This window comes from Rhinolophus sinicus, linkage group LG14, assembly GCF_036562045.2.
Source record: "Rhinolophus sinicus isolate RSC01 linkage group LG14, ASM3656204v1, whole genome shotgun sequence".
In the NCBI taxonomy this organism is placed as follows: Eukaryota; Metazoa; Chordata; class Mammalia; order Chiroptera; family Rhinolophidae; genus Rhinolophus; species Rhinolophus sinicus.
This window is the reverse complement of record NC_133763.1, coordinates 14,474,357-14,502,145: the sequence shown is the minus strand read 5'-3', so window position 1 is coordinate 14,502,145 and position 27,789 is coordinate 14,474,357. Positions and strand designations below refer to the sequence as shown.

Genomic DNA, 27,789 nt, shown 5'->3' with positions numbered 1-27,789 from the left:
CATAATCCAAAAAGTAACTGATCATTTAATTCCAAGATTAATTTGCAGCATCTAAATAATTTGAAGCCATCACTAAAGACCTCAGTTGGAGTTAGAACTATCGTTCTCAACCCAGGCTGAACATTGGGGAGTTTTGAAAACAACTTCCTCAATCCTCACCAATTGAATCAGAATCTCAGGGGTGGGATCTGAGCATGATCTTTAAAAATTTTATATGTTTTAATTCTGAAAATTCTGATACAGTGTGAGAGTTAAGAATCACTTATTGGGAGAGTAGTTTTGTCAGTTAGGTCATTCCCTTTTTTTCTTTATAGTTTCTGCCCAAATTGGCAGGTCTTTTTCAACTTCAAGTGACAGAATCCCAAGGTACTTGGGCTTAAAGGGGAATTTGCTCACATATCTAAAGTCAGGAGTGAAGCTGGCCCCAGGAGTGACAGGAATCAGGGGCTTGAAGCCCTCAGAATAGCCCCATTTTTATCCCTCTACCTTTCCGCGGCGCTCTCCCACTTGATGTCCTCTGTTGCCTGTTTTCCAGCTTGGTTTCCATAGTCCATCATCATACTCCACAGGTTACTCCTTCAACTATTGTCCCTCTCACGCTACAGGGAGCTCGTGGGCAAAACCCTAACTCCACTCGTATGGCACTCTGCCTGCTCCACGCTTAGCCTGTGCAGAAAACATGGCTGGACAAAAACACACAACCCTGCTAACAGGTCTCACTTTAAATTAATGACCCCAAACCTCCAGTGAGCCTTAATTCTGTCAGTCATCATGCCGCATTTCCCTACGCCATTCACTTGCCCATGTTTCTGGACAACTAATTCAACTTTTCCTTCCCATTGTTGCTCAAACTCCTGATTCCTCACCCCCCATATTCACTCTTGCTTCCTCCTTCCTCTTCAGATGACTTCAGTTCCTGTGAGAGAAAGGAACTTTCGCAGACTCTCAGTACCAGAACCACTCACCAACCAGCATTACACACCCAGGCTCTGCCTTCCTACCTTGTTCTAGGAAGGAAGAATCCATGCCCTGGTCTAACCCAACCCTCCTCTTGCACATGAGATCCCACCTGTGACGGTTCATTTTGTGTTTCAGTTTGATTGGGCCATGGTGCCCAGATATGTGAGAAACATTATTCTGCATGTTTCTGGGAGGGGTTTTGGTTGAGATTAACATTTAAATTGGTAGACTGCTCTCCATGACGCTGGTAGGGCTTATCCAATCAGCTAAAGGCCTGAATAGAATACAACGGCTGACTGCCTCTGAGCAAGAAAGAATTCTGTAGCACATGGCCCTTGGACCTAAATGTCAACGTTGTCTTTTTTCTGGGTCTTCAGCCTGATGGCCCACTCTGCAAATTTTGAACTTGCCAGCCTCCATAATCACGTGAGCCAGTTCCTTATAACACATATTAGGTTGGTGCAAAAGTAATTGCCTTTTTGCAATTATTTTTAACTTTTGAAACCACAATTACTTTTGTACCAACCGAATACACACACACACACACAAACCCTATTGGTTGTGTTTCTCTGGAGAACCTAGACTAATATACCCATCTCTCTCATTACTACAAGAAATTCTTTCTGGAAATTCCCACCTCTCATTTATATCATCATTTTCTTTTTCTGTAGGATGTTTCCCATTTGCATTCAAACATGCCCCTACCAGATACTGCCCTATATCCGATTCCCTTTCCAAGAAAACTTTCGGAAACATTCATGTAAAGTCACTGTCTCCAATCTCACTCCTCCCATTTTCCATTAAGCCTCCTCTAAACAGTATTTCAAAAACTTCTTTTGTTGCGATCAACAATGCTCTCCACCTTGCTACACTCGACAGTCGTTTCTTGTTCCTCATCTTATTTGACCGGTCAGCAGCATTTAACACAGTTCATCAGTCTCTCTTCCTTGACACGCTTTCTTCACTTGGACACCACACTCTCAAGGTTTCCCTCTACCTCACTGATTGTCCCTTTTCAGTCCTCTTTTGCCTGTGTGCTGAATGTGGAGTGCCCAAGGCTCAGTTTTTGTCCTCTGCTCTTTCATATCTACACTATCCCCTTAATCTCATCTATTCGCATTGCCTTAATTTTCTATCTATATGCCAATGACCCAACAACGTATAGCTCCAATCCAGACCTCTCTCCTGACCTTGAGACTTAAATATCTGACCGCCCATAGGACATGCCCATTTAGCTGTCTAATTAGAAATCTCAAAGTTAACACATCTAAAACTGAGCCTTTGATCTTCCCTCCCAAATACGCCTCATCCACAGTTCTCCCCATCAGCCCCTAGCAATTCCATCCTCCAGCTGCTCAGGCCACGTATCTTAGAGTCTTATTAACTTCCTTCTTTCAGGAAGAAAGCTCTACCTTGAAAACATATTCAGATTCTTTCTCACCACAACCTGTCTGACCCAAGTCACTGTCACTTCTTAATCTCCTTCTGGTATCTGGCTTCCAGCCTGCCCACTGCCCTGCAGCCAGAGTGGTCATTTAAAAGTGGGAATCAGATGACCTGACTCTCCTATTCCCAATTCTCCAATGGCTCCCCATTTCCTAGGAATAAAAGCCAAAGCCTTACAATGGTCTTCAAAGACCTTCACAATCTGGCTACTTGTTAATTCTCTGACCTGATTTTCAACAATGTTATGCATCACTCACTTCACCCCCACAACACTGGCCTGCTTACTGTCCCCCAGAGGCATTAGGCAGGCTCCCATCTTGCTGACCTTGCACTGGGAATGTTATTTCCACTGAAATTCCAGTCTCCTCTTCCCCACTTCCTTCAATTCTTTGTTCAAATATTACCTCCTCAATGACAGTTAACTATATAAAATGACAATCAGTTCCACTTCCAGATCCCTCTTATTCTGCTGTATTTTTTTCTGCAGCACTCACTCCTAACATGATAATTTACTTATTTATTTTGTTACTTAATGTGCGTCCCCAATATGAGCTCCTGAATTACAGATTACTTTTGTCTGTTTTGTTCACTGGTATTTTCCAAGCATCTAAAACAATGTCTGGCACATATTTGACACTCAAGAAATATTTGTTAAATGAATGAATAAGGAAGATCATCAGCCGTCCTGTCTGGTTTTTTCTGTTAAACTTTCTCCTAATGTATACCTCCTTCATTCAAGATGGGGCCCATGCCTTCTGGTCATTTCCAGGCTCACATCCTTATAATCCCAGGATCATCGATGAAAGGGGTCTACCATATCAACTGCAGTTTGAAAAAATTCAAGTGAAAGAGTTTTGGGTCACATGCCCACCCTTAATCCAATTACTTTGGCCCAGAAGACACATCTTGTGAAAGGACGGCAGATAGCATTTGTATGTAACATGGGATGTTGGGGAAGATGTGATATCTGGGAGAATTGTCCCGAGCTAAAAGCTACCTCAATTTATTTCTACTAACCTACCCATCACTCTGGCCCTTCTCATGATAAAAATTATGAAGTTAAATTGAAGAAAAAAACATAATATCCATGTCTACAATTGCCAAAGACAATACTACAACAGGGCATCACAAAGACACTGCATGCTCATCATGTCCACCAAAGTGGGCTCACCTTCTTACCCCAAACCGAATCCTCCTAAAGTTTCTATCTTGTCAAATGACCCAGCTAAAACCACTCAGACTAGAAGCCTAAGGAATCATCCTTACACCCATCCTTTCTTTCATCTACATGCAACTTAATATCAAGTCCAGTAGTTCCTACTCCTAAGAATTTCTCTAATCTAGCCCTACCATCAACACTTGTTTTTTTGTGTCTTATCTCTATCTTGACTACCTATGATATTGTGTAATGGAACTGCTGGATTATTTATGTATCTCTATAGATTTTGGGCCCATGAGGACAGACACTGACTATCATCTCTGTATATCCAGAAGCAAAGAAGCACGAATATAGTAGGCAACCAACACATATTTGGGGAATTAAACTGAAAAGAACACATGAAGGGAAGACTAATGGATCTGAGAGACAGGGATTGGGATGGAATGTCCATTTCTTTTGCCTTGGTGATTGCTGGGTACTTTACATCAATAGTAACAGTTGATATTAGTAGCCTCAACTTCTCCTCCCGCTGCAAGATCCAGCCTTAAGGGATCTTCTTACTTGACCTCTTGGTAATGTGAAAGAAACTATATAAACACTGACAAGTACAGGTGTTAAGCAATCTTGAATTAATAGAACAGGGAAGTGTGAACAGTTGAAGATTGGGATGTACTTAAAGCTGAGTCCTAATTCAGCTATAAACTCCTTGCAGGCAGAAATGGTACCTTATTCTGCTTTCTTTACCCCTCCAGGTTTTCCATATTGTAGGAGTTTAATAACGTATTTACTGAATAATGCATACCTGCTTTCCTTCAAGGGTCTGAGCAATGAAACCTTTCCAAATTCATCCATCTGCCTCCAAAACTACTTCTATCCTCAGAGGTAAAATAAATTGTGGAGAGTCTTACCTCAAATACGTAGCAGAGCTAGTATTCAAACTCCTTCCTATCTCTCTGGTTTTAAAGCCCTAGCCCTTAACCATTCTGCCCTATTGTCACCTGAAGTATCCTGAACAAATAGCAGTATAGATGGTCAAATATCTCACTGTGCTCTTCTATTTTGTTTTTGCGCCAAGTGTTTCTTCCAATTTGTGTTTCGAAATGGCCTTCTTGCCTCTGATCTGAGTTCTGGGGACATGCTTAGGTTTCCAAATGTCCTTATCTAACCCCAAAGAACCCTTTTTCTCTAATTCTCAGAAACAGTGTTGCTCTCGGTCTTCAAGAATGAGATGTGTCTCATCACCCTGAACTCTGGGATTCAGGATCTCGTGATCCTCTTAAGTTGGGCCCTGAAACTACTCTTGTAGTTTACGAGTGATCTAAGAGGAATTTCCAGTCAGTGGCTTAGCTCTGACTCATGCTGAGCCAGGACTCATATTCCCTATAGTCAACTGTGTATGACAGGTTTCTCAGCATTTTGGGAACCGATAGTGACTATAAAAACATTGTCCACAGGCTTTATTTTCCACATTATGATGAGCACTGACTCTATTTAAGGGCAGTTCTTTGTAAAATTATTAATGCATTACTTATTGACTACCTAGTACACCAGATACTTTTTATCTAGGTGCTGAGGACATTGAGATGAATATAAAACACACTCTGATTCTCATACTAGTTGCTGACACACTAGCCAAGGCCATGTATATTGACTAATAATTACAATTCATTGTGATGTGAATTCTGAGGTGCTCCGGGAGGCTAGGGGAGAAGATGGGAACTCTGCCTGAGAAAGAGCTGGAAAAACTCCAGAGAGCTGGCGCTTTTGTGCTGGTCTAAAAGGGCAGAAAGAACTGTACTACAAGGGACTCAGAAGAAGACATGTGTGTGTGAGAACAGGTGCATTCTGTAATGCTGAAATATACATAGTTTGGGCACAGGGGTGATTTGAGAATGGCAATGTCCTTGTAGAATCATATCATTTCCCAAGTGATTATTTAATCTGACTTCCTTATTTACGAGAACACTGAGGCTCAGAGAAAGTTAGTGAGAAATGTTATCATGCCATTCTCTGTGGGATTTCCATTATTGCTTTTTTTTCATAAATATCATGCTCCTAGATTTTCTTGTTTTCACTAAGGATAAGTATTCTGAGTTATTTTCTTGACCTGGTTGTAAGTGTAGCATTCCAATGGAAACTTGGAAACAGCAGTTGGAAAAGCAAAGCCCTCACTGTGAAGGATTCCTCTTTGCGTGACCTTACCAAGGCTTCCAGGACCCTGGGAAAGCAGGCTTTGGATGCAGCCAACATTCTCGTCCTTTTCTAAAGTCACCCTGTGACAGACAGAAACAATGTCCCTGCATGTTTCTTCCTTGTTTTTCCTCTTATAAATAATTCTGGGTTCTACAGAAGGAGGGGAGAGTGGATTTAAAAATAAATGTATGCATATCATAAATACAGTTATAAAACTGTCATTGTTCAAAGTGGTTGACAAATGAAAAATGATCAATTTCAAGCGATTAAATAACCTAGCATTATTCTAAATTTGTTACATAGGTTATGAAATAGCCTACCAATTTGAGTCATCTTAAAATACTTAAAGGCCCTCTTACCCTATCATGTAAACACAGTGTTTGAGACTCTGGTTATGTGTTCCTTTTTATAAGACAGTAATAATTTTTGAAGTCCGAAAACAGACACGAGGTCAGCTTCTGATTCTGTTTGGCCAGAATTTCTTCTCAAACATGAGTTTTAAGAGTACAGACGCAGAATTTCAAAGAGTGATTGAGTTATCTTAGTCCCACTAAAGCAGATTAAGGAAACTAACCTCAGTCAGTCACTTTGGCTCCTAAAGAGGAAAGACTAGCCCTTTAAAAATATTATAGTTGCCTATAAAGTGGAAAGCAATTTGCATATATCTTCCAATGCAGTGTAATTAAGAACATTTTTATCTACCTACTCAATTTTATTAACTTATATTTGAGACTAAAATTATTGCTCCTATAGTAGCTCTCCAGTGAACAAAGAGAAAAGCACAAGAACAAATAAAATATATAGATGCTCCTGGAATAAGGCTTTGGCTTGAACATTTTTGAGATGTTTGTCTCCAGGTAAGGCAACTACTGCTTAAGAAATCAATTGCAATACAGCAGGGTTCAAATATAAATCATAAAATGAGGAGGGATGTTGCTAAGACTCAGTCTAGCAAGACTATTATTCCATTATAGACCCATCCTGTAAAAACCAAGCCCAGGTAGGATAATTTTGTCAAAAAAGAAACAAATTAGGCGAGGCGACTAAAACAACAGAAGAATCACAATTAGTGAAGAGATGAAAAATTATGATTATATCTTTGTCAAATAACATAAGTACTATTTATAGAACTTTTACCCAGAAATTTCATGACAATGGCACTTATTCTTTTTTTTGTATTAGTTTATTTCCCTAGTAAAAAGTATACTCCATTCTTGGCTAGGAAATTAACTACTGAAGGTCCCCTCCCCCATTATTGTTAAATTAAGTAGGGGAAAACAATATTCAATGTTGCACAAAGGACCCCAGGTCTACTTGAGACCTAAAGTGAGTAAAATCTGAGTAGCACAATAAGGCATATTGTGGACCATGTGCAAATCCATTATTGCTTATTTCTGGGGTGTAAAAAGCCTTGACTTACATGGTTATTATGATTTTATTCCATGGTGTCTAGGAACGCTGTGGAATTTGATTTTCTGTACCTGTTTGTTTGTTTGTTTGTTTGAAATATCCCAATCACAGAATGAGTTAGAAAAACTGAGTACTGGACATGTTATCTACAACTAAAGACTCCATCTACCTACAGTAAAATGGGTTTCATCTTTAAGGCCTCCCAGTATGGTAATTCTAGAGAGTAAAATAAGAGGGGAACGTTCTATAAATAAATATGGAGCATTTCCACATAGAAAGAAAACACTGATTTGAATCAATTCCTTTACTTTAGAAAAATAAAATTTTCAAAGACATTATTTCGGATTCTTTCTCTTAAAAAGTAAGAGCCACTTCGACTTCAAAATATGTCCTGTTTTTAGAATTGGGGTATTAAGCCATGTACTATCGTCTATAGATGCAACACAGCCACAAATGCTGTGGTCAAAAGTCTTTACCCTTCTTCAGCTGACTGGTGATTTCATATGTTCTAGGAATATTTTTATCTTTTGGCATGATCTTCTACACCATATGGTACAACACACTGACAAGCAAAAAGGGTAGAACTAGTTTTAAATATATACACATATATACACACATATATTTACACATTTATATATTCACACACACATACACTGCATGTACAGTGAAGGATGCACGCATGCCTGCAAAGAAATAAGGGCAAAGTTACACATTCCACATACAGTATTGAGATTCTTCATCTGCGTGGAAAAGGTCATTCAAAATCCAAAACAAGATTAAAAGTTCCCTATAGATATAAAAGCATTCAAGAGACATGTCAGGAACCACGACACTTTGCTACATCAAGGAATCTTTGAACTGTCTGTAACACTTTCGCACACAATATTTAATGCTGTTTCGCTAAGTGTAATAGTAACTGCAGCAATGGTGCAACAGCTTGTATAATACATTTAGGAAGGATTGTTAAAAGGAGACAAACACTGTCTTTAATTGATTCCCAGAGGGTAAAAATATTCTTCCCCTCTGATTCCAGGTTGCTGCAACATGGTTTTCCTTTCGAAAGCAGTGATTTTAAATCAAATTTTACAAGTTTTCAGAAACATAAAGGTGTGACTCTCGGCCTGCTCACTTTCCTTTCTGTGTCAAGAGGCAGAGTCTCCTGGATGAAAACATAGAAGTAAAGCTCCTTGACAATGATTTCTTGGATTTGACACTAAAAGCACAGGTAACAAAAGCAAAACAAACAAACAAAAAAAACCAAAACAACAACAACAAAAAACAAGTGGAACTGTATCAAACTAAAACTCTTCTGCCCAGCAAAGGAAACAACAAAATGAAAATATCTGCAGACCATATATCTCATAAAGCACTAATATCCAAAAATCTATAGGGAACTCCTACAATTCAAGAGTAAAAGAACGAATAACCCGATAAAAAAATGGACAAAGGAAGTGAACAGAAATTTTGTCCAAAGAAGACATACAAATGGCTAACAGGTATGTGAAAAGGTGTGTAACATCACTAATTATCAGGGAAATGCAAATCAAAAGCACAGTGAGATATCACTTCACACCTATTATAAAAATATAGGCTATTATAAAAATTAAAAAAAGATAAGTGTTGGCAAGGATGTGGAGGAAAGGGAACCCTTGTGTACTGTTGGTGGGAATGTAAATTGGTGCAGTCACTATGGAAAACAGTATGGAGGTTCCTCAAAAATTTAAAAGCAGAACTACCATATGATCCAGCACCTACACTTCAGGGTATGTATCCAAAAATGTTGAAATGAGGGTCCCAAAGAGATATCTACACTCCCATGTTCATTGAAGCATTCTTCACAATAGCCAAGACAGGGAAGCAACCTAAATGTCCATCAATGGAGAAACAGATTTTTTTTAAAATGTGGTAGACACATACAATAGAATAATATTCATCCTTAAAAAAAGAGAAGGAAGTCGCACTATTTGCAACAACATGGATGAACCTGGAAGACAAGCTAAGAAAAAAGCGAGACACAGGAGGACAAATACTACATGATACCGCTTATATGAGGACTTGAAAATAGTCAAACTCACAGAGTAAGAGTGGAACGGTGGTTAACAGGGGCTGGGGGCAGGGGAAAACAGAGAAGTATTGGCCAAAGGATACAAAGTTTCAGTTATACAAAGTGGTCTACTGTACAGAATAGTGTCTATAGTTAATAATACTGGAGTGTATACTTAAAAATTTGCTGAGAGCATAGATATTATGTTGTGTTCTTATCATCATAAATAAAGAGGGTGGGAGGAAACTACTGTAGGTGATGCTATGTTTATTGCATACATTATGGTGATGGTTTCATGGATGTCTACTTATCTCCAAACACATTAAATTGTACACATTAAATATGTACAGCTTTGTGTACATAAAAAAAAAAAAAAAGAGGCAAGGCTCTGCATCGTCTGTCCAGTTCTCCATTGTATCTGAAAAAAGGCCAGGCTGGGCATACAGTTAACCTCAAATCCTCTGCTGAGCCATTGAGTAGGTGCAAAAGCCAGTAAATGGGATAAGGAAAAAGAGGTATTTTCTCATTGTCCATCAACTGTGACTTACACACAATCTAGTGTCAGAGGGAGATGGCAGACTATTATTGTCTGCTTTTTTCAGACTTAACATAGTCTTTTAAAGCCCAAATGTATATATTCATACTGTGTTTCCTCAAAAATAAGACCTAGCTGGACAATCAGCTCTAATGCATCTTTTGGAGCAAAATTAATATAAGACCCGGTATTATATTATTATATTATATTATATTATATTATATATTATATTATGTTATACAGTGGTACCTCGGGTATTATATTATATAAGACCCAGTCTTATATTATAGTAAAATAAGACCGGGTCTTATATTAATTTTTGCTCCAAAAGATGCATTAAAGCTGATTGTCCAGCTAGGTCTTATTTTCGGGGAAACACAGTATCTCAGTTAAATTTCTACTAGAAATACTTAAAAGTTGTATTAAGTCTTAATACTTTCATTTTTAGTAAAAAATAAGTGCAAATGTCAGAACATCATTGTAAGAAAATTTTAAAAAGAGTAAGAAAAAAAGAAGAAAACCATATTAAATGGTTGGGCTTGAAATCAAACACTTTATTTGAATCCTAACTACACTATATGCCTTTGAAAACATTATTTAAATAAGGCTTACTTTTCACCTCTATGAAATAAGGAAGTTGTTGTGAGGGAGGAGTCAATAAATTCCACATAATAATGAATATAAGTACTTGCCTTTATGTCTAGGAAGCACATAGGAAGAGCTCAAAAGTGTTGGCTCTCATTATTATAAGTCAAAAACAATTCTATAACACTATATACTCAATACACAAACTATAGAAAAAGAGTCAACAATGTTGGAGTACCTAAATCTAAAACGGTCAATGGCCCATTTTCCAAAGATGTTAATCCTTGTACATCCTGCCCCCAAAAGGACAGCACTGCTGAAATATATTATGACACTGAATTCTCCCTGGGTATGACTGAACAACAAGTCACTTGTCTTCTTGGAATAAAGTGGTTTTTGTGTTCACAATTCTAATACAAAGCAATGCTTTCACCAGGGCAACTTTGATTTTCAAACAGAAAACCTAGTCCCTTTAATATTTATGAGTAATCATTTACCATTATTTGTTTTAAGTATATAAGGGCCAAAATGTATGCAATTCTATGTGATTAACCAAAACCAGGCTCAGCTCTTTCACAAAGGAGCTCTGATCTGTTAAATAAAGCACAATGCCCAGCTATGCCAGGGAGGGGGCGCGTAGCACATTTGTACAAATCCAGTACCTAGATCTGAAAGTCAACAACACATGTTTTTAAACTCTAAATTTTAAGAGTCAGGAATTTTAGGAATTGACTGCAGTCCAATAGCTATGTTTTCAGTGAGGTTTACAATAAAGAATAATCACTGCACCAATATGTTCTCCATTTATAAATATTCATGATAGGTAAGCACTTGTTTATAAAATCTTCACTTTTTAATTAAAGCAGCAAACAACTTGATATGGATGACATTTGATTTATCATTTTTATTTGCAGTTTGTGTATTTTTATAGTAATATGTGCAACTCTAAAATATTCATATTGGAAATAAATAACAATTACTGCACCAAGCTGTTCGTTCATTCATCCATCCTTCGTTCTTATAACAAACACTCACTGAGAACTTACTCAGTGTCAGATACTGTGCTAGGTGCTAAAACTAAAGCTTCTAAAGTTTCTTCTTTATTACTACCAACTATTTAGGGTGAATTTATGAGGAAACAGGACTATGATATAAACCCTGTTATGGTTGCACTTTTATTAAAATTTTTATTAATTTCCGTATTAAGCAATTACAGACTTAATTAACGCTTTCCACTTTTCTAGAGACAAAAAAAAATGATCCCATCCCAAATACTTCTGTTGAAAAAAAATGTTAAAGCCATAAAAATGAGCACTTCAGCTATAAAAATGCATGATATAATAGATGTCACCTTCTCTTATTCAGCAGGGTAGCTTCCTATAATTTTGTCCTTTGCCTTTCAAAGAACAGTAACCTGAACTAGTTTCAATGGGATTTTACTTCGGATAAAGTCCAAAAATATTCTCTTACAAGAAACTGTTAATCTTTCCTGTGCACTGGATGGCTCTTTCAGCGCTTCTATTTTGGGGGAAATCAGTGAAGTACAGCGTCCCACTCCCCTAGATCTCCCCTAAAATCCTCAGTCATCCTTAGCTTTCTCCTCCAGGCTCTGGGCAGCAGTAAGGAGGAATAACCAAGTCGGGGAAATAACAAATCTGACCCAATCACATTTGGGTCTCAAAGCCTACAGCCTTTGTCTTATTTTCAAAAATATTCTGAAGATTTGTGGAGTTACCAGATATATCACAAACATTCAAAACTTACTTGTGAATTGATGGATGAGCAAGAGAGACATCGATGAAGAGCCCATGATAACCTGCAAAGTTTGGGGCCCCAAATTCTCATATTATTATATTAAATAGAGTGAGGAAAGCAATGAGGATTTAGAAATGGTTACTCTCTATCCTGGTCCTCGTGGGCAACCAGCAGAGTCATTCAAATCCCAGTCTTTCCCACCCTTTGAATCTTCTTGCAAGAAGCACCACAATTTAATGCAAAGAGCATGGGGAAGATGGGTATTGTGTTAGTTTTCTATGGTCACTGTAACATGTTACCACAAATGTGTGGCTTAACCAATATAAAGTTATTATCATGGTTCTGTAGGCCAGAAGACCAAAATGGGTCTCCCTTGCTTAAATCAAGGTGTTCACTGGGTTCCTTTCTGGAGGCTCTAGCGGGGATCCTATTTTCTCATCTTTTTAGCTTCATGAAGCTGCCCACATTCTTTGGTTTTTGGACTCCTTGATCCATCTCCAAAGCCTGCAATGGTCAGTTGACCTCCTCTTTGTCTTCCCTCTTCCAGTTTTAATTTATGACTACACTGGGCCCTCCCGAATAGTTCAGGAAAATCCCTCATCTTAAGGTTAGCTGATTTATTAACCTTCATGCCATCTTGCAACCATAATCTTCCTTTTCCAAGTAACCTAACATATCCATAGCTTCTGCGCATTAAGGTGTGAACAATTCTGAGTTCAGGGGGCTTTATTCTGTCTACCATAGCCACAAGGGACCTGAATCAAAAACCCAGTTCTACACCTGAGAGCTCTGCAACCTTTGGCAAATTAGGTAAGCTCTTATTGGGTTTGTCTCTTCTTCTGAAAAATAGCTTACTATTAGTTATCTCATGAACCACAGTGAAGATTAAATGAGATAACATATGCCAAAGACCTAAGCACAGAGCCTGATGTAAAGTAGGGCCTCAACATCATTCATTCTGACGAGACGAAAATTCTGAGATGTCCTAAATTAAATTACAGCTAGCCAGAGGGTGGAAGGAAGAGACAAGGGGTTAATCAGTTAACAACCACAGGTCTTAACATTCCTCAGCGTATATTGGAACTTTGAATTAACTTCCAGGTGGCTATTTCTGCAATTATCTAAAAGAGAAGAGCCAGGTGCCATCAAAAGCCAGGAGCCTCCACTTCTTGCTTACAAGTGAACTTCCTGGACTGTGGCCCACAACCAATCCAAAATAGAAACGCTTCTTCCTTACAGACTCTGCACCTATCCCAGAACCGCCCCGCTTCACCTTATCCCGCCCACCTTATCTGTAGCCCATATAAATTCTTTCAAAACAACTTTTGTCTTTCTTCCCCAAAGGCTGATGTATAAAACAGCACCATCATCTCAAGGACGGCGGACATGTTGCCTTCTCCACCTAACATGCTGCTGGTGCTTTAGACTTCATGCCCCTCAACCTGATCCTTTATGGCCCAATAAACCCTTTCATTAAAAAAAAAAGTCAGCCACGGAAGTTAAGGGTTGTTTTGTTTTGTTTTGTTGTTTGTTTTTTATCATTGCCATCTTCCCTTACCTTCCTCTCAAAAGTCAACATTGTGGAGAGGGGGTGAGGAGGGAGGAGCTGGATTTTAGCTTCAAGTCTATTTGGCTTATTCGTAGCCATGCTCTGTGCTTTACACTACACTGCCTTCTACAAGGTTTTATTGTTGGAAAACACTGAGCCACGGATGACTGTACATACATAAATCGCCCCATATTACTGAGGTAAGCACTCCAAGATTTTATTCTGGTAGAGGTAAGAGATTTATGTATGCTGATCCAGCATAAATTCTGAATTGATTTCTCTTATGCAAACAGATGATACATTTAAAGGGGTAGCCAGGATTTATCAGCCAAATGTGATTACAGCATTGAGCAATCCTCAATGTTGATAATATTAGCAGTTCTGAAACGTCTCATGACCCATTAAATGGTCACTTTGAATAACACACAAAATAAACAGCAAAGTGTTTGTTTTCCCGGTTCACATGTTCCTGGAATTACACAACAGGAATCTTCTCGATCTTCAGGCACTTTTCTTTTTCAAAGTTGCAAAATAAAACATCGAAGCAAGCCTGAATCTGTCTCAAATGGTAACAAGACCAACTTAAACTCTGCAGCTTAGAAAAGGAAAGTATAGCACCATGAAGTAATTGATTAGTTTAATCAAGAGCCAAAATGTGCCTAGCGATCTCCCTATCACCCATGTAAAAACACAAAAACTCACCTGTAAAATTCAGCATGCTCTTGCCAAGAAAATGACTTGGCTTTCAGCTGCCCACATCCTTTTCCTATATTTTGATATAAAAAAAGGGGAAGGAAAGAAAACATCCACTAATGGTGGCAACCTAGTTCTTTTTCTAGGCAGTGGTTACAATCTGAGGGACCTAGAAGACCAGGGTTTTTTTCCGGGAGTCATTAATTAGAAAGAGGAAATAATTGACTTATGTGATACAGTGATGTCAACATTTTAAAACCACTTGATAGCTACATAACCTTGACATCTTACAATTCAAAAAATCATTGATTTTTTACTTTGGCTAAACTTTATCTTAACAGCATTTAAATCTTATTTTTCTTTAACCAATTGTAGCATTTTGGGGGTGTAGGGACATGTGTGTTGGAGAAAATGAGATGAAAGAGGAAAAGAAATCCACCCCACTTTTTTCCCTAAAACAGCAACTAGGAGAAAAGGGTCTCTGGGAAGTGCCAAGGAAACCTGATGGGGCAAGCCAACTGTCTTCTAAATTTCACACTTTACAAAATGTATTCACATTTCTCATGTACGTTGCTTCTCACATCTACCTGTGTGGTAGCTGTTATTTCCATTTTCTAGTTCAGGAAGATGACTCAGCTAGTTTAGTCAAACTGGTCAGCAGTCACAGAGTTTGTGTACCTTTTGAATCTCCTGCTGAGGAAGGGGATTCTCTCTGCAGGAGCCTGGAAAATGTCATTTGGTGAGGCATCCTCTTCTGGGCTCAGTCTTTGAGATCTTTTTCTAGTTGAAGACTTTGTTCATCCAGCACAAGTTCAGTTGTGTTCTCAAAATCTAGTCTTTTCTGCTGTAGGCTCCAGAAGAGTCTTAGCCCTGCCGACTCTTTGACGTAAGGTCCAGTGAGACTCTGACCTCCAGAACTGTAAGTGAATAAGTCTGTTGTCTTACACCTCTAAATTTGTGGTAATTTTTTATAGCAGCAATAGAAAACATACAGATTTTGGTACCTCGGAGTGCCCAATACTGAAATATGTGGAAGTGTCTGTTTTGCGAATTGGGCAATGGGCAGACATTGGGAGAATTTTGAGGAAGATGACAGAAAAGCCCTAAATTGCCTTGAAGAGATAGTGACTAGAAATATGGATGTTAACAACTCTCCTAGTAGGGACTCAGAAAGAGTCAAGAGTATGGTAGGGGACATATTTATCATTTTAAAGAATACTTACATTGTCACAAATTGACTGTAAGTAAAAATAGTAACTTTAAAGGCACTGCCGGTGAGGGCTCAGATGAAATGAGGAACATATTACTAGAAACTGGAGAAAAGAAAATCCCTGTCATACAATTGCAGAACGCTTAGCTGCGTTATGTCCCGCAGTTATGTGGAAAGCAAAATTGGCAAACAATGAACTTGGATACTTAGCTGAGGAGATGTTTAAGCAAAGTGTTGAAGGGTCAGCCTAATTTTTTCTTGCTGTAAGGAGGAAAGATATAAATGAAGGGAAGAACTGTTGAGCACAAAGGAACCAAGGATTGATGACTCGGGGAATTCTGATCCTACCGAATCTAGCCAGACTGTAAAAGACACTAAAACGGGGAGATTCATTGTCAGGAAAGAGTACTCTGGAGAGAGGGCCAAAAATGTGGCTGGACAAGTTTTGCTAGTGCCAAGAAAGAATCACAAGGCTAGAGAACTCAGTCACAGACACTCATTCCCATGTACAGAGTCTTAGTCAGCTATTGACAAGACCAGGCACATGACTCACATTTCTCCTCAGCCATACCTGAGGCAGCCAGGAATATAAATGAGATTATCCAGGAAATGAGGAGCATGATAGAGAACACACTCTGTGAAGGGGCCTGTTGTCTGATGGAGTCAATCCCTGTGACACACATGGGAGACCCATGAGGCATTTGGGAATTTTTGTCCCAGCATGGATCATACCAGATTCCCAGACCTGATGTAGAGGATTTATCTAATGAGATTTAGGACTTTGGAGCTGGTAGAACTTTGACTTGATACTGTAATGGGTTGAGACTCTTGTGGATGTTGGGATGGGGTGAGTATATCTTGCATGTAAAATGGACATAAATCTTGGGGGGTCAGTAGGAGTACTGTGGTTGGAAGAATAATGTCCCCCAAAACATGTCTATGTCGTAATCCCCCAAACCTGTGAATATGGTACCTTACATGACAAAAGTGACTGCAGATGTGACTAAATTAAGGACCTTGAGATGGAAAGATTATCCTAGATTATCTGGGTTGGTTCAGTGGGGTCCTTATTAAAAAGCAGCAGGAATGTCAGAGTATGAAAGAGAGATTTGAATTCTGGTGGCCTCTAGAAGCTGGAAGAGGGAAGGAAATGGATTCTGCCCTAGATCCACCGAAAGGAATGAAGCCCCACCAATCCCTTGATGGAGGCCAGGTAGGCCCATTTCAGACTTCTGGGGTCTAGGACTTTAAGATTAAAAAGTCTGTGTTATTGTTCCCTTCCCATCATGTTTTCTGTAAGCACTTTCCCCCTAACCATTACAAACTTTTTAATTCTATTTTACGTGTCTCCTTCAACAAACATATTTAGTGCCACTTTTTATTTCACTTATATAGAAGAATTTACCCATTTTATATTTATTTTATATTGTTTTGGTAGGACTAATTTTTGTCAGTTTTGCTGGGGCTGGGGAGGTAGGCAAAGAATAGTAGAGACATGTCTGTTCTCAAGTCTGCCTTGTTATATAGACTCTTGTTATATGTTGTCTTCTACAATAATTTGGAAAGTAGGTATCTATATTTAAGTCGATTAGTAGTAAACAGTGATTTAAAAAAACATGTATCTAATTATTAGACAAAAGCAGTGTATCATACTATTCATGACTTGCTGAAAATGAACTGGGTTTCTTAGCACCACCCAAATCATATCTTCTAAGTTAGAATCCTACTATTACCACCTACTGAGCCACAAGGCTGGCTCTTCCAAAGGAAATAAAGATTCAAAACATTTTAATGTAATGTGACCAGTCTATTGGGTATAGGCACTGTCTTTTTCGATTCTTCATTTTGTTGTCCTCCCCTGGAGAGTGCTGCATTTAGTTTTAGTGTGCAGATACATTTCTGGCTGATTATCTTGAACTTGTGGAAGCCTAGTTTTGCCCTTTATAAAAATGTGTCTATGGAAAGCTCAAGATCAAGCTTTTAGAACTTCTCAACATTTTATTTTAAATGTATCATTCTTTCTGTATTATAAAAGAAATACATATTTGTTGACAACAATTTCAAAACATATAGAAGCATAAAAATGTATCATCTCACAAAAGTTTATCACCTAGACATAGTCACTGTAAAAAGTCTGGGTTTAGGTTCCAGAAATGCTGAAGTAGCTTGAATTAACCTAATATTTTCACAAATAACAAAACATAAAGTAAAAAAAAATAATAATAATTTAAACACACTGAAGAACAAGCAAAAGAAGGCAGATACTGGAGGGGTGTCAACCATTAAAGAACAAACCCATAACGAATTAGGCCCACAATGGACAGCACTTCCCCTGAGGGCTCACTGTCTCCATGGTGAGAGACAGCTGGAAGTCACACAAAACCCTACAATATTACTGGTTGAAGTGTCAGAGTTTGGGGCTACTGAAGTGGCTGCAAATCAAGAGAAAATTCTAGAAAAAAATAACATATAAACACCCCTCAAATTCTTGGCCAACCCGGGAAGTGTGCCTCTGCAGGAGCGATTCAAAGAGTCCTGTGGAAGGAATGAGCTGCTGGAAGACTGAAAGAACTGAGCAGAGATTTCAGCTGCTGCCCATCGGTTGGGAAGTAGAGTTTAGGGTTGGAATCCTATCAAAGAAAAGCTTGATCTTGAGCTTTCCATAGACTCATTTTTACAAAGGGTATAACCAAGCTTCCACAAGTTCAAGATCTGCACACTAAAACAAAATGCAGCACTCTCCAGGGGAGGACAACAAAATAAAGAATCTAGAAAGACAGTGCTTATACCCAACGACTGGCCACATCAAATATGGGTGAAGATGTGGAGCAACTGGAACTCACATACAGTACTGGTGGAAGTGTAAAAAAATAGTACAATTCCATTGGAAAAGTGATAACTTTCCAAAGTGGTTGTGGGTATAAAATCTTTACCCTATGACCCATCAACCGTCTCCTAGGTTTTACTCCAAGAAAAAACTAAATACATGTTCACAATAACTCTTGTGAAAGAATGTTTGCAGAAGCTTTATTCATAATAGTCCCAAACTGGAAACAACTAAATTTCCATTAACAGAATGACCAAATTGTAGTATACGCACACACACACGCCAAATCTGTTGATACGTGTCTGTGTGTGTGTGTGTGTGTGTGTATATATATCACAATTTATATATAAAATATAACTTACTCTGCAATGAAATAGTTGAATAAATTACTGATACATGCAACAACATGTGTGAATCTCAAAATCTTTATGGTGAAGAAAGCTATACACAAAAGTAGGTACTGCATAATCCCAGTTATATGAAGTTTTAGACTAGGCAATACTAAATCAGAGCTCAGGGATGGGGAATGACTAGAAAGGGACATGAGAAAACTTTCTGGGTTGATGAAAATATTCCACATCTTGACTTGGCAGTTACATCAGTGCATACATTTATGAAAACCAATTGAATTGTACACAAAATCAGCACATTACATTATATATAAATTTTACTCCCCAAATCCTTGCAGCCTCTTACACTTTTGAGAAAGATAAAGCCAGTCCTGCCATTGGGGTGCTTTCTGGACACTCACAAGTAGGACAGTCTGTTCTTCTACTGAACAGTTGTGCAACATTAACATGAAACAAAGCCACTCCATGACAATTATGGGTAAAGACAAGAACAAGACCATGTCTAAATATTGACAAAATTATGAACTTTCAAAATCAAAAAAATGACCAAATACCCCCCCAAACCTTACTGATATTAGTGTCTGTTGCTAATTTACCGACTACAGAGTTAGCCTCAATCCATTCCTTTTGCCTTACAGATGAGATGTATTAAGATGTCCAATCATAGAATAGCCCCCACTTTCTGACAGTATCTTACCAACAAGTAAATTTTGCTTCCTCAAACTCTCCCCCAAAATCATGTAACACAAGCCCAAATCCTATAAATAGACCATTATTTATAGACCATTAGGTCCTTTCTAATGGTCTTTTACTGCGGATGAATGGTGTGTGTTCTTTCTTATTGCAATAAGCAATAACTCAACTTATAAACTACAGGTATGTTCCTAGTGGTCTTTGGCTGGAGGCTATCAACACCATGTATATAAACATATTTTGCCTTGTAATTTTTATTACTTATCTTGAATATTGCTTTCCATGTCTTCATATATTCTACATTATATGTTTTATAGCTACATAATTTTCTATTATTTGGATTGCTAGAATTTCTTTAACTAAACCAATATTTTTTTTTTTAGAAATCAAGTTTTTGCTAATGTTTCACTGTAATAAGCAGCCCTAATGAGCATTGTCACAGGATATGGAATACAGCATAGGGAATAGAGTCAATGGAATTGTGACAGTTATATACGATGTCAGAGGGGTAGTAGGTTATCACTTTGTGAGGGGTGTAAATGTCTACAAAACTATTACATTGTTTTGTACACCTGAAACTAATATTAAAAAAAATCTTTAAGGACCTGCATAATTATTTCACCAGGAGAGATTCTTTTAAATAAAATTACTGGAACTATTGGCTCTAGAGATATAACACATAATCCTACAACAATACACTAGTCTGAATATAAAGTCTTAGAAGTTATTGTAGGACAGCATTTCAATCCACTTCAATCAGGCTTTCATTCCTACCACCTCTCTGCATAGCTCTTAACAATTCTGCACCTTTTCAACTCTGATGGTCATTTCTCTGTCTTCAACAAACCGAACTTCTCAGCAGCATCTGACACAGATTAACTCCCCATAGCTGAAATATGTCTCTATCTATTTTCCAGGAGACTGTATTCACTTGGGTTTCTTTTCCTATCATTGGTTTCTCCTTCTCAGTTTCCTCCACTGGTTCCTCTTTCTCTGCCAGACTCTTCAGTAAAGAAAGTGGCCCAGGTCTTCTGCTTCTCCATCAAACTCTCTCACCAGGTGACTGAATATACACTTGTGGCTTTACGTGCCATTTTCATATTTGTAAATGCGAATGACTTTGGGGCCACTTCAGTGGCCCCAAATTATATATCCTGCATGGACCTCTCTCCTGCACACCAGAAACACATCTCTCTACCTATCTAACATGTCTCCAAATAAAATTATTGATGTCCTCCATCCCCCAAACCTTCAAGAAATATAAAACAACGAAAAAAATAACTTTTAAGCTTCATTTTTGACTCCTCTCTACATACCACCTTTATCCCATTAGTGAGTCCTGTTGACTCTACCACCAAAAATATACCCCAATTCAAACCACTTCCCATCAACTCCACAGTTACAATTGTAGGCCAAGCCACTGCCATCTCTCCTGAGGAGCACAGCAATGGCTTCTGCAGTTGACAATCTCACCAGATCATGTCTAACAGGGAAAAACACAATTTCACAAAAGGAAATCAAACTGCTGCCATCAAAAGAGGGAGAATGAGATGGTATGTAGCCAAAGGAAACAAATGACCTCTGGAACTGGTTTCTACCTATTTAAAAAATATTTTACCAATTTGTAGGTAACATTTAAATTTTTACTTTGCAACATCTGGCATTCCTGTAATATCTATATTACAAACTTCAGACATAACTGTTCAAAGGATGGTTATAGAATGAGAATAAAAATGTTAATATATGTATGTGTAAAATCTTTTAAAAATAAACTAGATGGAAAACAATGGTGAACATTTTTTATAATGCTGGAGAGCACAAGGGCTCTCAAAGCAAGAGGTATATCCAGAAACACTTAAACAAATACTAATAACAACAGTGAAAAATAACTGTTGTGGGTATGAAAGAGTGTGACAATTCCTATTATGTAAAAGCTATTAATGATCAAAAAGTGAGTGGTTAACAATCATTTATTATTAATGATCCAGAAACAAAGAGACAATTATCTTCTTTAAAAATGTTCAAAGTCCCTCAAAAGTAAATAAATAAAAATTAGGATAAAAATGAAGTTTTATTTTTGTTATGTATCAGATTGGTGAAATTAAATTATTTATACTACTATTGACAGGATATGAAAAAATTGGCTCTCACATAGGTCATTAGTAGTAACATAAATTGGGACTTACAATATTTTGGCAACATTTATTAAAGTGCAAAGCACACATACATTTTGACAACTACTCCACGATCCTACATAAATATTTCCACAAAAGCCCAAAGACACCCGTGTGTATGCGAGTGCACGTGTGTGTGGTCTATCTCTATACAGTCATCACAAATAATGATTTCAATACCCTGACCTAGAAAGGTGTCAGAAATGTAGTATACAGGGAGATGTCTAAAATGTATTGTAGAGTATAAAAAGAAAGTTGCCACAAAATGTATTTTCTACATTTTTATTAACATACATTCAAACATACTAGCCTAAGCATAAAAAAATCTGTACAAATATAAGAAACTCTTAACTATAGTTTCCTCTCTTAATGGTGGTATCATAGAGCATGTTCCAAGAGCATTAGAGTGAAATGTGCAAACATAAGAAATAGTAAAATAAAGAATGTAACCTTCTTTGCCCTGAGGTAAATATACTGAGACAGTATAATAAAACTTCTTTAGAATGCAGTGCTCTGTAGATTTGCAGCATTAAACAGTCTTCTTGTTTGGAAGGAACTGGTAATTGACGGTATGAATCCCTTAGGACAACATTTTTTAGTGGTACAGAGAAAGATAAGCCTAGTCTGAGTATGCTGGAAGAGAAAACACTTTTGCCTTCCCAATTGCACCCCAAGTTCTACATTCTCACCCCAATTACCGTCAATGATCCTGAATGACCTAGTCAGCTTGCCTGCTCTTGCCCTACATGTAAGACGGGAGTAGGACAGATTACCTTCTGATCTACCAGCTCTCTTTAAAGGCACACCTAAAAATATGAGGTCAGACAATTAAGTTCCCAAACTTATCCTAGAGAAAGTGCTATATACCTCATTGCTGAATATCACTATGGTCACCTTCGAAGTACTCCCCTTGGAGAGCTATGCACTGATGCCAGCACCTAGTCCACCCTTCAAAGCACTTTTGGAACTCTTTTTCTGGAATGGCCATCAGAGCTGTTGTTGTATTACCCTTGATGTCCTGAATGTCATCCAAATGTCTTCCTTTCGGCTAAAGGAAGAAGTCACTGGGGGCCAGATCAGGTGAGTAGGGAGGGTGTTCCAATACAGTAATTTGTCTGCTGGCTAAAAATTCCCTCACAGACAGTGCCATGTGAGCCGGTGAAGGTCGTGATGCAAGAGCCGTGAATTGTTGATGAAAAGTTCAGGTCATCTGACTTTTTCACGCAGCCTTCTCAGCACTTCCAAATAGTAAATTTGGTTAAATGTTTGTCCACTTAGTACAAATTCATAATGAATAATCCCTCTGATAGCAAAAAATGTTAGCAACATCATTGCAACAAGTTCTCTCACTTAATTGTCAGACCTCCTACATCTGAACTGCTCTGCGGACACTGCAGACAGACTAGAAAGTGGAATCTACCTAGAATCAAAAAAACACTGAAGTGAAAGTCTCCTAAATCCTCATCTTGGGCTCTAAAGTCAGAGCACAGCTATTGGAAAAGGCAGCCTAGGAGAGGGCTTGGCATATTCCAGGAAGATCACAGAAAACTCACCTGGGGAAAAAAGCAAAGGCGTCCTTCTAGAGTATTCATCTATGAACATTCTAGAAATGTCCAGATTTTTGAAAGCAGTACAATGATGCCATTTTCCCCAAACCATCGAGAAGTAACCTATGTCACACACATATATCACATACATATTTGTACATATATAGATATACATAAATCTGTATTTATACTTACACACACATACCCGTATGTTTGTGAATGTGAGGTATGTGATATCTGATCACAACGTAGCAATTACTCTTCATTGAAACTTACCTGCTTGTTTATCAAAAGCTATGAATAACCTGATCATATGAAAAAATAACCCAGTAAGACAAGGAAAACAGTGACTTCAAAGCATTTCAAAGGGAATGCTCTTATTTTGAATTTCTGTTCTACTTCCACATTTCATATCAGATAAAGTGACACACTTCTGAGTTTTGTTGTTATTGTTTTGTTTTGTTCTAATAAAAATAATAGAGCAAATGCATAAAATCCACACTATAAACTCATTTAGTACTCATGAAAAACCCATGAGGCATTATTTCGTTTTTCCAAATAAGGGACAGTGAGGTAAACTGAGGCACAGAGCGGCATCCATAATTATTGTTCATACCACACATTTTTTCTGAAACATTTCATTTATAAATGAATGAAATGTAGGAAAATTCCCCCTCCTGAAACACTGTATGACTTGTAGGCCCTAAACTATCAACTCGCTGCAACAAGGCACCAAAGTGTGTCTGTTTGGAGGCCACGCGTGATGCATAATGCATAACACAAACCTAGGGCTTCTTACAACCTACACAGGAGCAGCAAGTCGAATGTGGTCCCAACACTTTTACTCTGTATGCGTATGTATGGGCAAGAAGCATACAAAAGCCTTGTCGTTACACGGGATTCCAAACAACGCGGGTTCCCGCCAGCAAGTTTTGACAATCTGCGCTGGAAACCATGGAGGGACTCCTTTGGCCATCTGGGTGGCGCGCGGTCCGCGGGGCCCAGGGCGCATGCGTGGCCCGGGCCGCGGGGCTGCAGCGCGAGGCCGCCGGGGCGCCTACCTGGTGCGGCGGCGGCGCAGACACAGGACCAGGAGCAGCAAGAGCCCGGCTAGGGCCAGGCCCCGGGAGCTGAGGAGCTGCAGCAACAACGGCTCCCGTGAGAAGTGGTCCATGCCGCTTGACTTGTAGTCCGCCGTCCGGGTCGCGCGCGGCTGCGGTGAGCAGCCCCGGGTCTCCGAGCGGCGTGCGCGGCGACTCTGCAGCCTGGCGGGGCTCCTCCCGGCTGCGCTCCCTCGGTCGGCCCGAGAGACTGGCCTGCTCGCGGCACTGCAGGGAACGTCACCGCAGGCCCCCGAAGCTGGGTCTCAAAGTTCCCGGACTCCCTCCGCCCCCGGCCCATCCTCCACCCACGCGCACGCCCGGCTCGGCGACCGCCTCCCGCCCGGCAGCTCCTGGAAAACGGGGCGGGAAGAAGGGCCGCAGCGGGGAAAGGGGTTGGGATTTCCCGAGAGCGGGCCTCTGAAGGCCTGAAGGAGGGGGACTTTCTGTTCTGAGTTGGAAGTGCGTGTGGCTTGGCTTTCTCGCCCGTTAGCCTCAGGAGGGACCCTGCTCGCCCCCGAAGAGGGTGGGACTGTGCCCACCGCGCTCCGGCTCCGGGGATCCCGAAGGCACGATCCGGGGAGCCCGGCGGGCGGCAGGTACCTGCAGAGTGAGCTGTTTGTTTGGCGCCAGCCTCTCACCCTGCTGGTCCTGCTTGCGGAGACACCTTTCGCTGAGAGCCTACTACCCCGAGGTCGGTGAATTCGGAGACGGGGCCGTGACCCCTCAGAAGTCCTGATGAGGCACACAGTCCAGGCAGAGAGAAGACAGATGCCACCAGCTACTCCAGAACAACACCAAGAGCCAAAATAGAAGTGGTATGATACCCACAGGTTGTACCTATGAAAAATAAGGGAGACGCTTTTAAAATACCTTTTCCTGAGTAATCACCATGCACCGGGGACTTCACATGTGTGCATTTACTCTCCTCAAAAAACTTGTGATGTAATTTTTTGCAGCATTTTAAAGAACATACAAGGACACTCACGTTAAGTAACTTACCCCTGTTAATTGATTAATAATAATAATACCACCATTGTAACCAAAGCTATTCCAAGACAACTGTTTTTCTTTTATGCAAAACTTTATTTCAACAGTTCTCTGAACTATTATAACTTCAGCACTGACCTCCATACCTGTGACCTTTGACTTTTCCAGCCCATCCTCTCTGTGGCCACCTCCCTATAACACAGACCTATCCTGCTTTTCCCCCGTTCAAAATTCTTCATAGTTGCCTTTGTAATAAAGTCATAAATCTCCGACCTGCAATGAGAAGCCCTCTGCAATTTCTGTTTATGGTACAACTCCCATGGTTGGTGCAGTTCTATATACACGAAAGATTGAACCAATGTGTCCCTCACAATCAGCCTTTTCACACCTATGTTTATGATATTCATTCTGCCTGAAAATTTTTCTTCTCTACCTTAAATACGTACTAAAATTCTACCCACCTCTCAAGGCCTAGGTCAAATCCCACTTCCTTCTAGGAATTAACGCTAACTTTTCTTTTGTAATTAAACTTCCCTTCCTCCATACTTTCAACACTTTCTCTGCTTTTACCCCATCCCACTTTCCCCACTATGTCTCAGTTATTTCTGTCTGTCCTGCAGTAGAAGGCCAGAACTATCTCTTACACAACCATATCTGCACCTTCCTGATCCCATAACCTGGGGTTGAGATAACATCACTGGAAATACTTTGCATGTACCTGGCTCTCAGTCAGTGCTCCATAACTCAATTACTGCTGCTTTGCTATCCTTGGCCTTAAAGCTGTGAATGGCTGGGCCAGATTATAACCCTAGTGTTTATGAGTATCTTCATCTCTAACTTTTATGCTGGGGTCTTTCTACTGCCTCTCTTTCCTACTATTGTAGATTCAATTTTCCAGGAAATCCAAAAGGCTTCGTGAGCCAACAGCTACTCTGTCTCCTCTAAGAGCAAGCAAATGGGTTTCCATCACTCCTTGGCCAGCAGAGCCCATTTTCAGGATGGCACCCATACTGTGCATTTCTGTAACCACTGCACAAAGCCCCTCTTGCTAGCTATTACAAGAAGCCTCAAACTTTTCTGTTTGATTATCTGTTTGAAAATACAGGTAAAAACATCAAGCATTAATCAACTTATTGAACATTTACCACGTGTTAAACATTTCATAACAATAATGGCAAAGCCCTGCTGTTAATCACTGTGTTCTGGAAGTGGAAGGAAGAAGACTGCAGTGTCACCTACTAGATTTGATTAGCAACTGTGTCATAGCCCCATGGTATCTGTGTAGCACCTTACTTAGAACACTCTATGGTACACACTTAATACATTTTGAATATATGTTTCTCTTGTGTTTCCCATTTCTGTTTAAAGGGGTCTCCATCTGTTAACTGACCTGGTCCTGTTGAAATAAAATGTAAGGACGTCTTTTATTCCTCTTTTGCTTTTGTAACCCAATAACAACATCATTATATTCAATCTAGTTCAATTTATTTTACCTCATACACATGCCTTTGTCCCCATCACTTGTCTAACAGAGATGACTAGTTGACTCTCCATATCTATTTTCTCCTTCCTTTTTTAGCTGAGCATGTGGCTGTCCATTATACACACTGCTTTCCCAGCCTTCCTTGTAGTCAGATGTAACCATATGACTAAATTCTTCTCAGTAGACTAAGTATAAGCTATTACTTCAGCAAAGTGCCCTTAAGAATGGACAGGCCCTTTGCCTCCTCATCCTTTTCTAGCTGGTTATAATGTGGACACTATGCCTGGATACTATGCCACAAAATACTATATTCAATATCATTTGTTGTTTATATGAAATTCAAAATTAACTGGGGATCCTATACTTTTATTTGCTAAAGCTGACAACTCAAGCTTATTTCCAACACAAGCGTTCATAAGACATGTAGGTAAAGCAACTCTAAAATTCTAGCTGTCCAACTGTCCAGAAACCAGCCACAAATTGTCCCTTCAGGATCACTTACCAGTGTTAGTGTCTTGTGTACCTTGGCCACACTAATTAGACCAGGGTCAACAGCCAGATCTAAAAGAGTCATGGGGTAGCCTTTAGACTTGAGGGTATCCAGATGTGAAAGTGTGTTCAGTATAGATAGCAACTGGCCTAAACATCTGTCTTCAGAAAATATTGATTGTGAGACACATGGAGAGAGAGAAATACAAGCTAAAACAATTCAAAGATGAAGGAGCAAAGGGAGAGGGTAATACACTGGAGTCTCAGGAAGCGCTACGAAAATCCAAATGATGAGTCATAGTCCGAAGCCTCTCCCACCAGCCCAGGTGACCCTCATCTACCAGTTGGTCTGAGCTGTCAGCCTCTTTTCTGTCTGATCAATGAATAGGGCTTGAATTCTGGCCCTGCTTTCCTCCCTCGTGGTCTTCTCTTGATTCTAAAGAGCCTGTTTGGAAGTCACCCAAACTTGGGTAATGACTGTCTTCCCCCTACATTTCAACATCTCTGTCCTAATTCTTTCCTGACCTTGAGAATACTGAGACACTTGATTGAGACCTCCAACTTCACCGACTCGATCAACAACACACTGCGAAGTGC

General features: G+C 39.4%; 1 protein-coding gene and 1 long non-coding RNA gene across 2 annotated transcripts in view; both read right to left on the bottom strand.

Annotated features, from left to right (window-relative positions):
• CYP7B1 (cytochrome P450 family 7 subfamily B member 1) overlaps positions 1-24,537 on the bottom strand; it is a 167,731-nt gene extending 143,194 nt beyond the window's left edge. The window contains exon 1 of the mRNA XM_019710701.2: positions 24,192-24,537. Coding sequence (XP_019566260.2) covers positions 24,192-24,304 — 113 coding nt within the window. The 5' untranslated portion in view covers positions 24,305-24,537. The remainder of the gene's footprint in view (positions 1-24,191) is intronic.
• Positions 24,538-24,924: 387 nt separating this feature from the next.
• The window catches only part of LOC141568688 (uncharacterized), a 508,036-nt gene continuing 505,171 nt past the window's right edge, over positions 24,925-27,789 (bottom strand). Inside the window, exon 5 of the long non-coding RNA XR_012491914.1 lies at positions 24,925-25,070. This is a non-coding gene — a long non-coding RNA (uncharacterized LOC141568688). The remainder of the gene's footprint in view (positions 25,071-27,789) is intronic.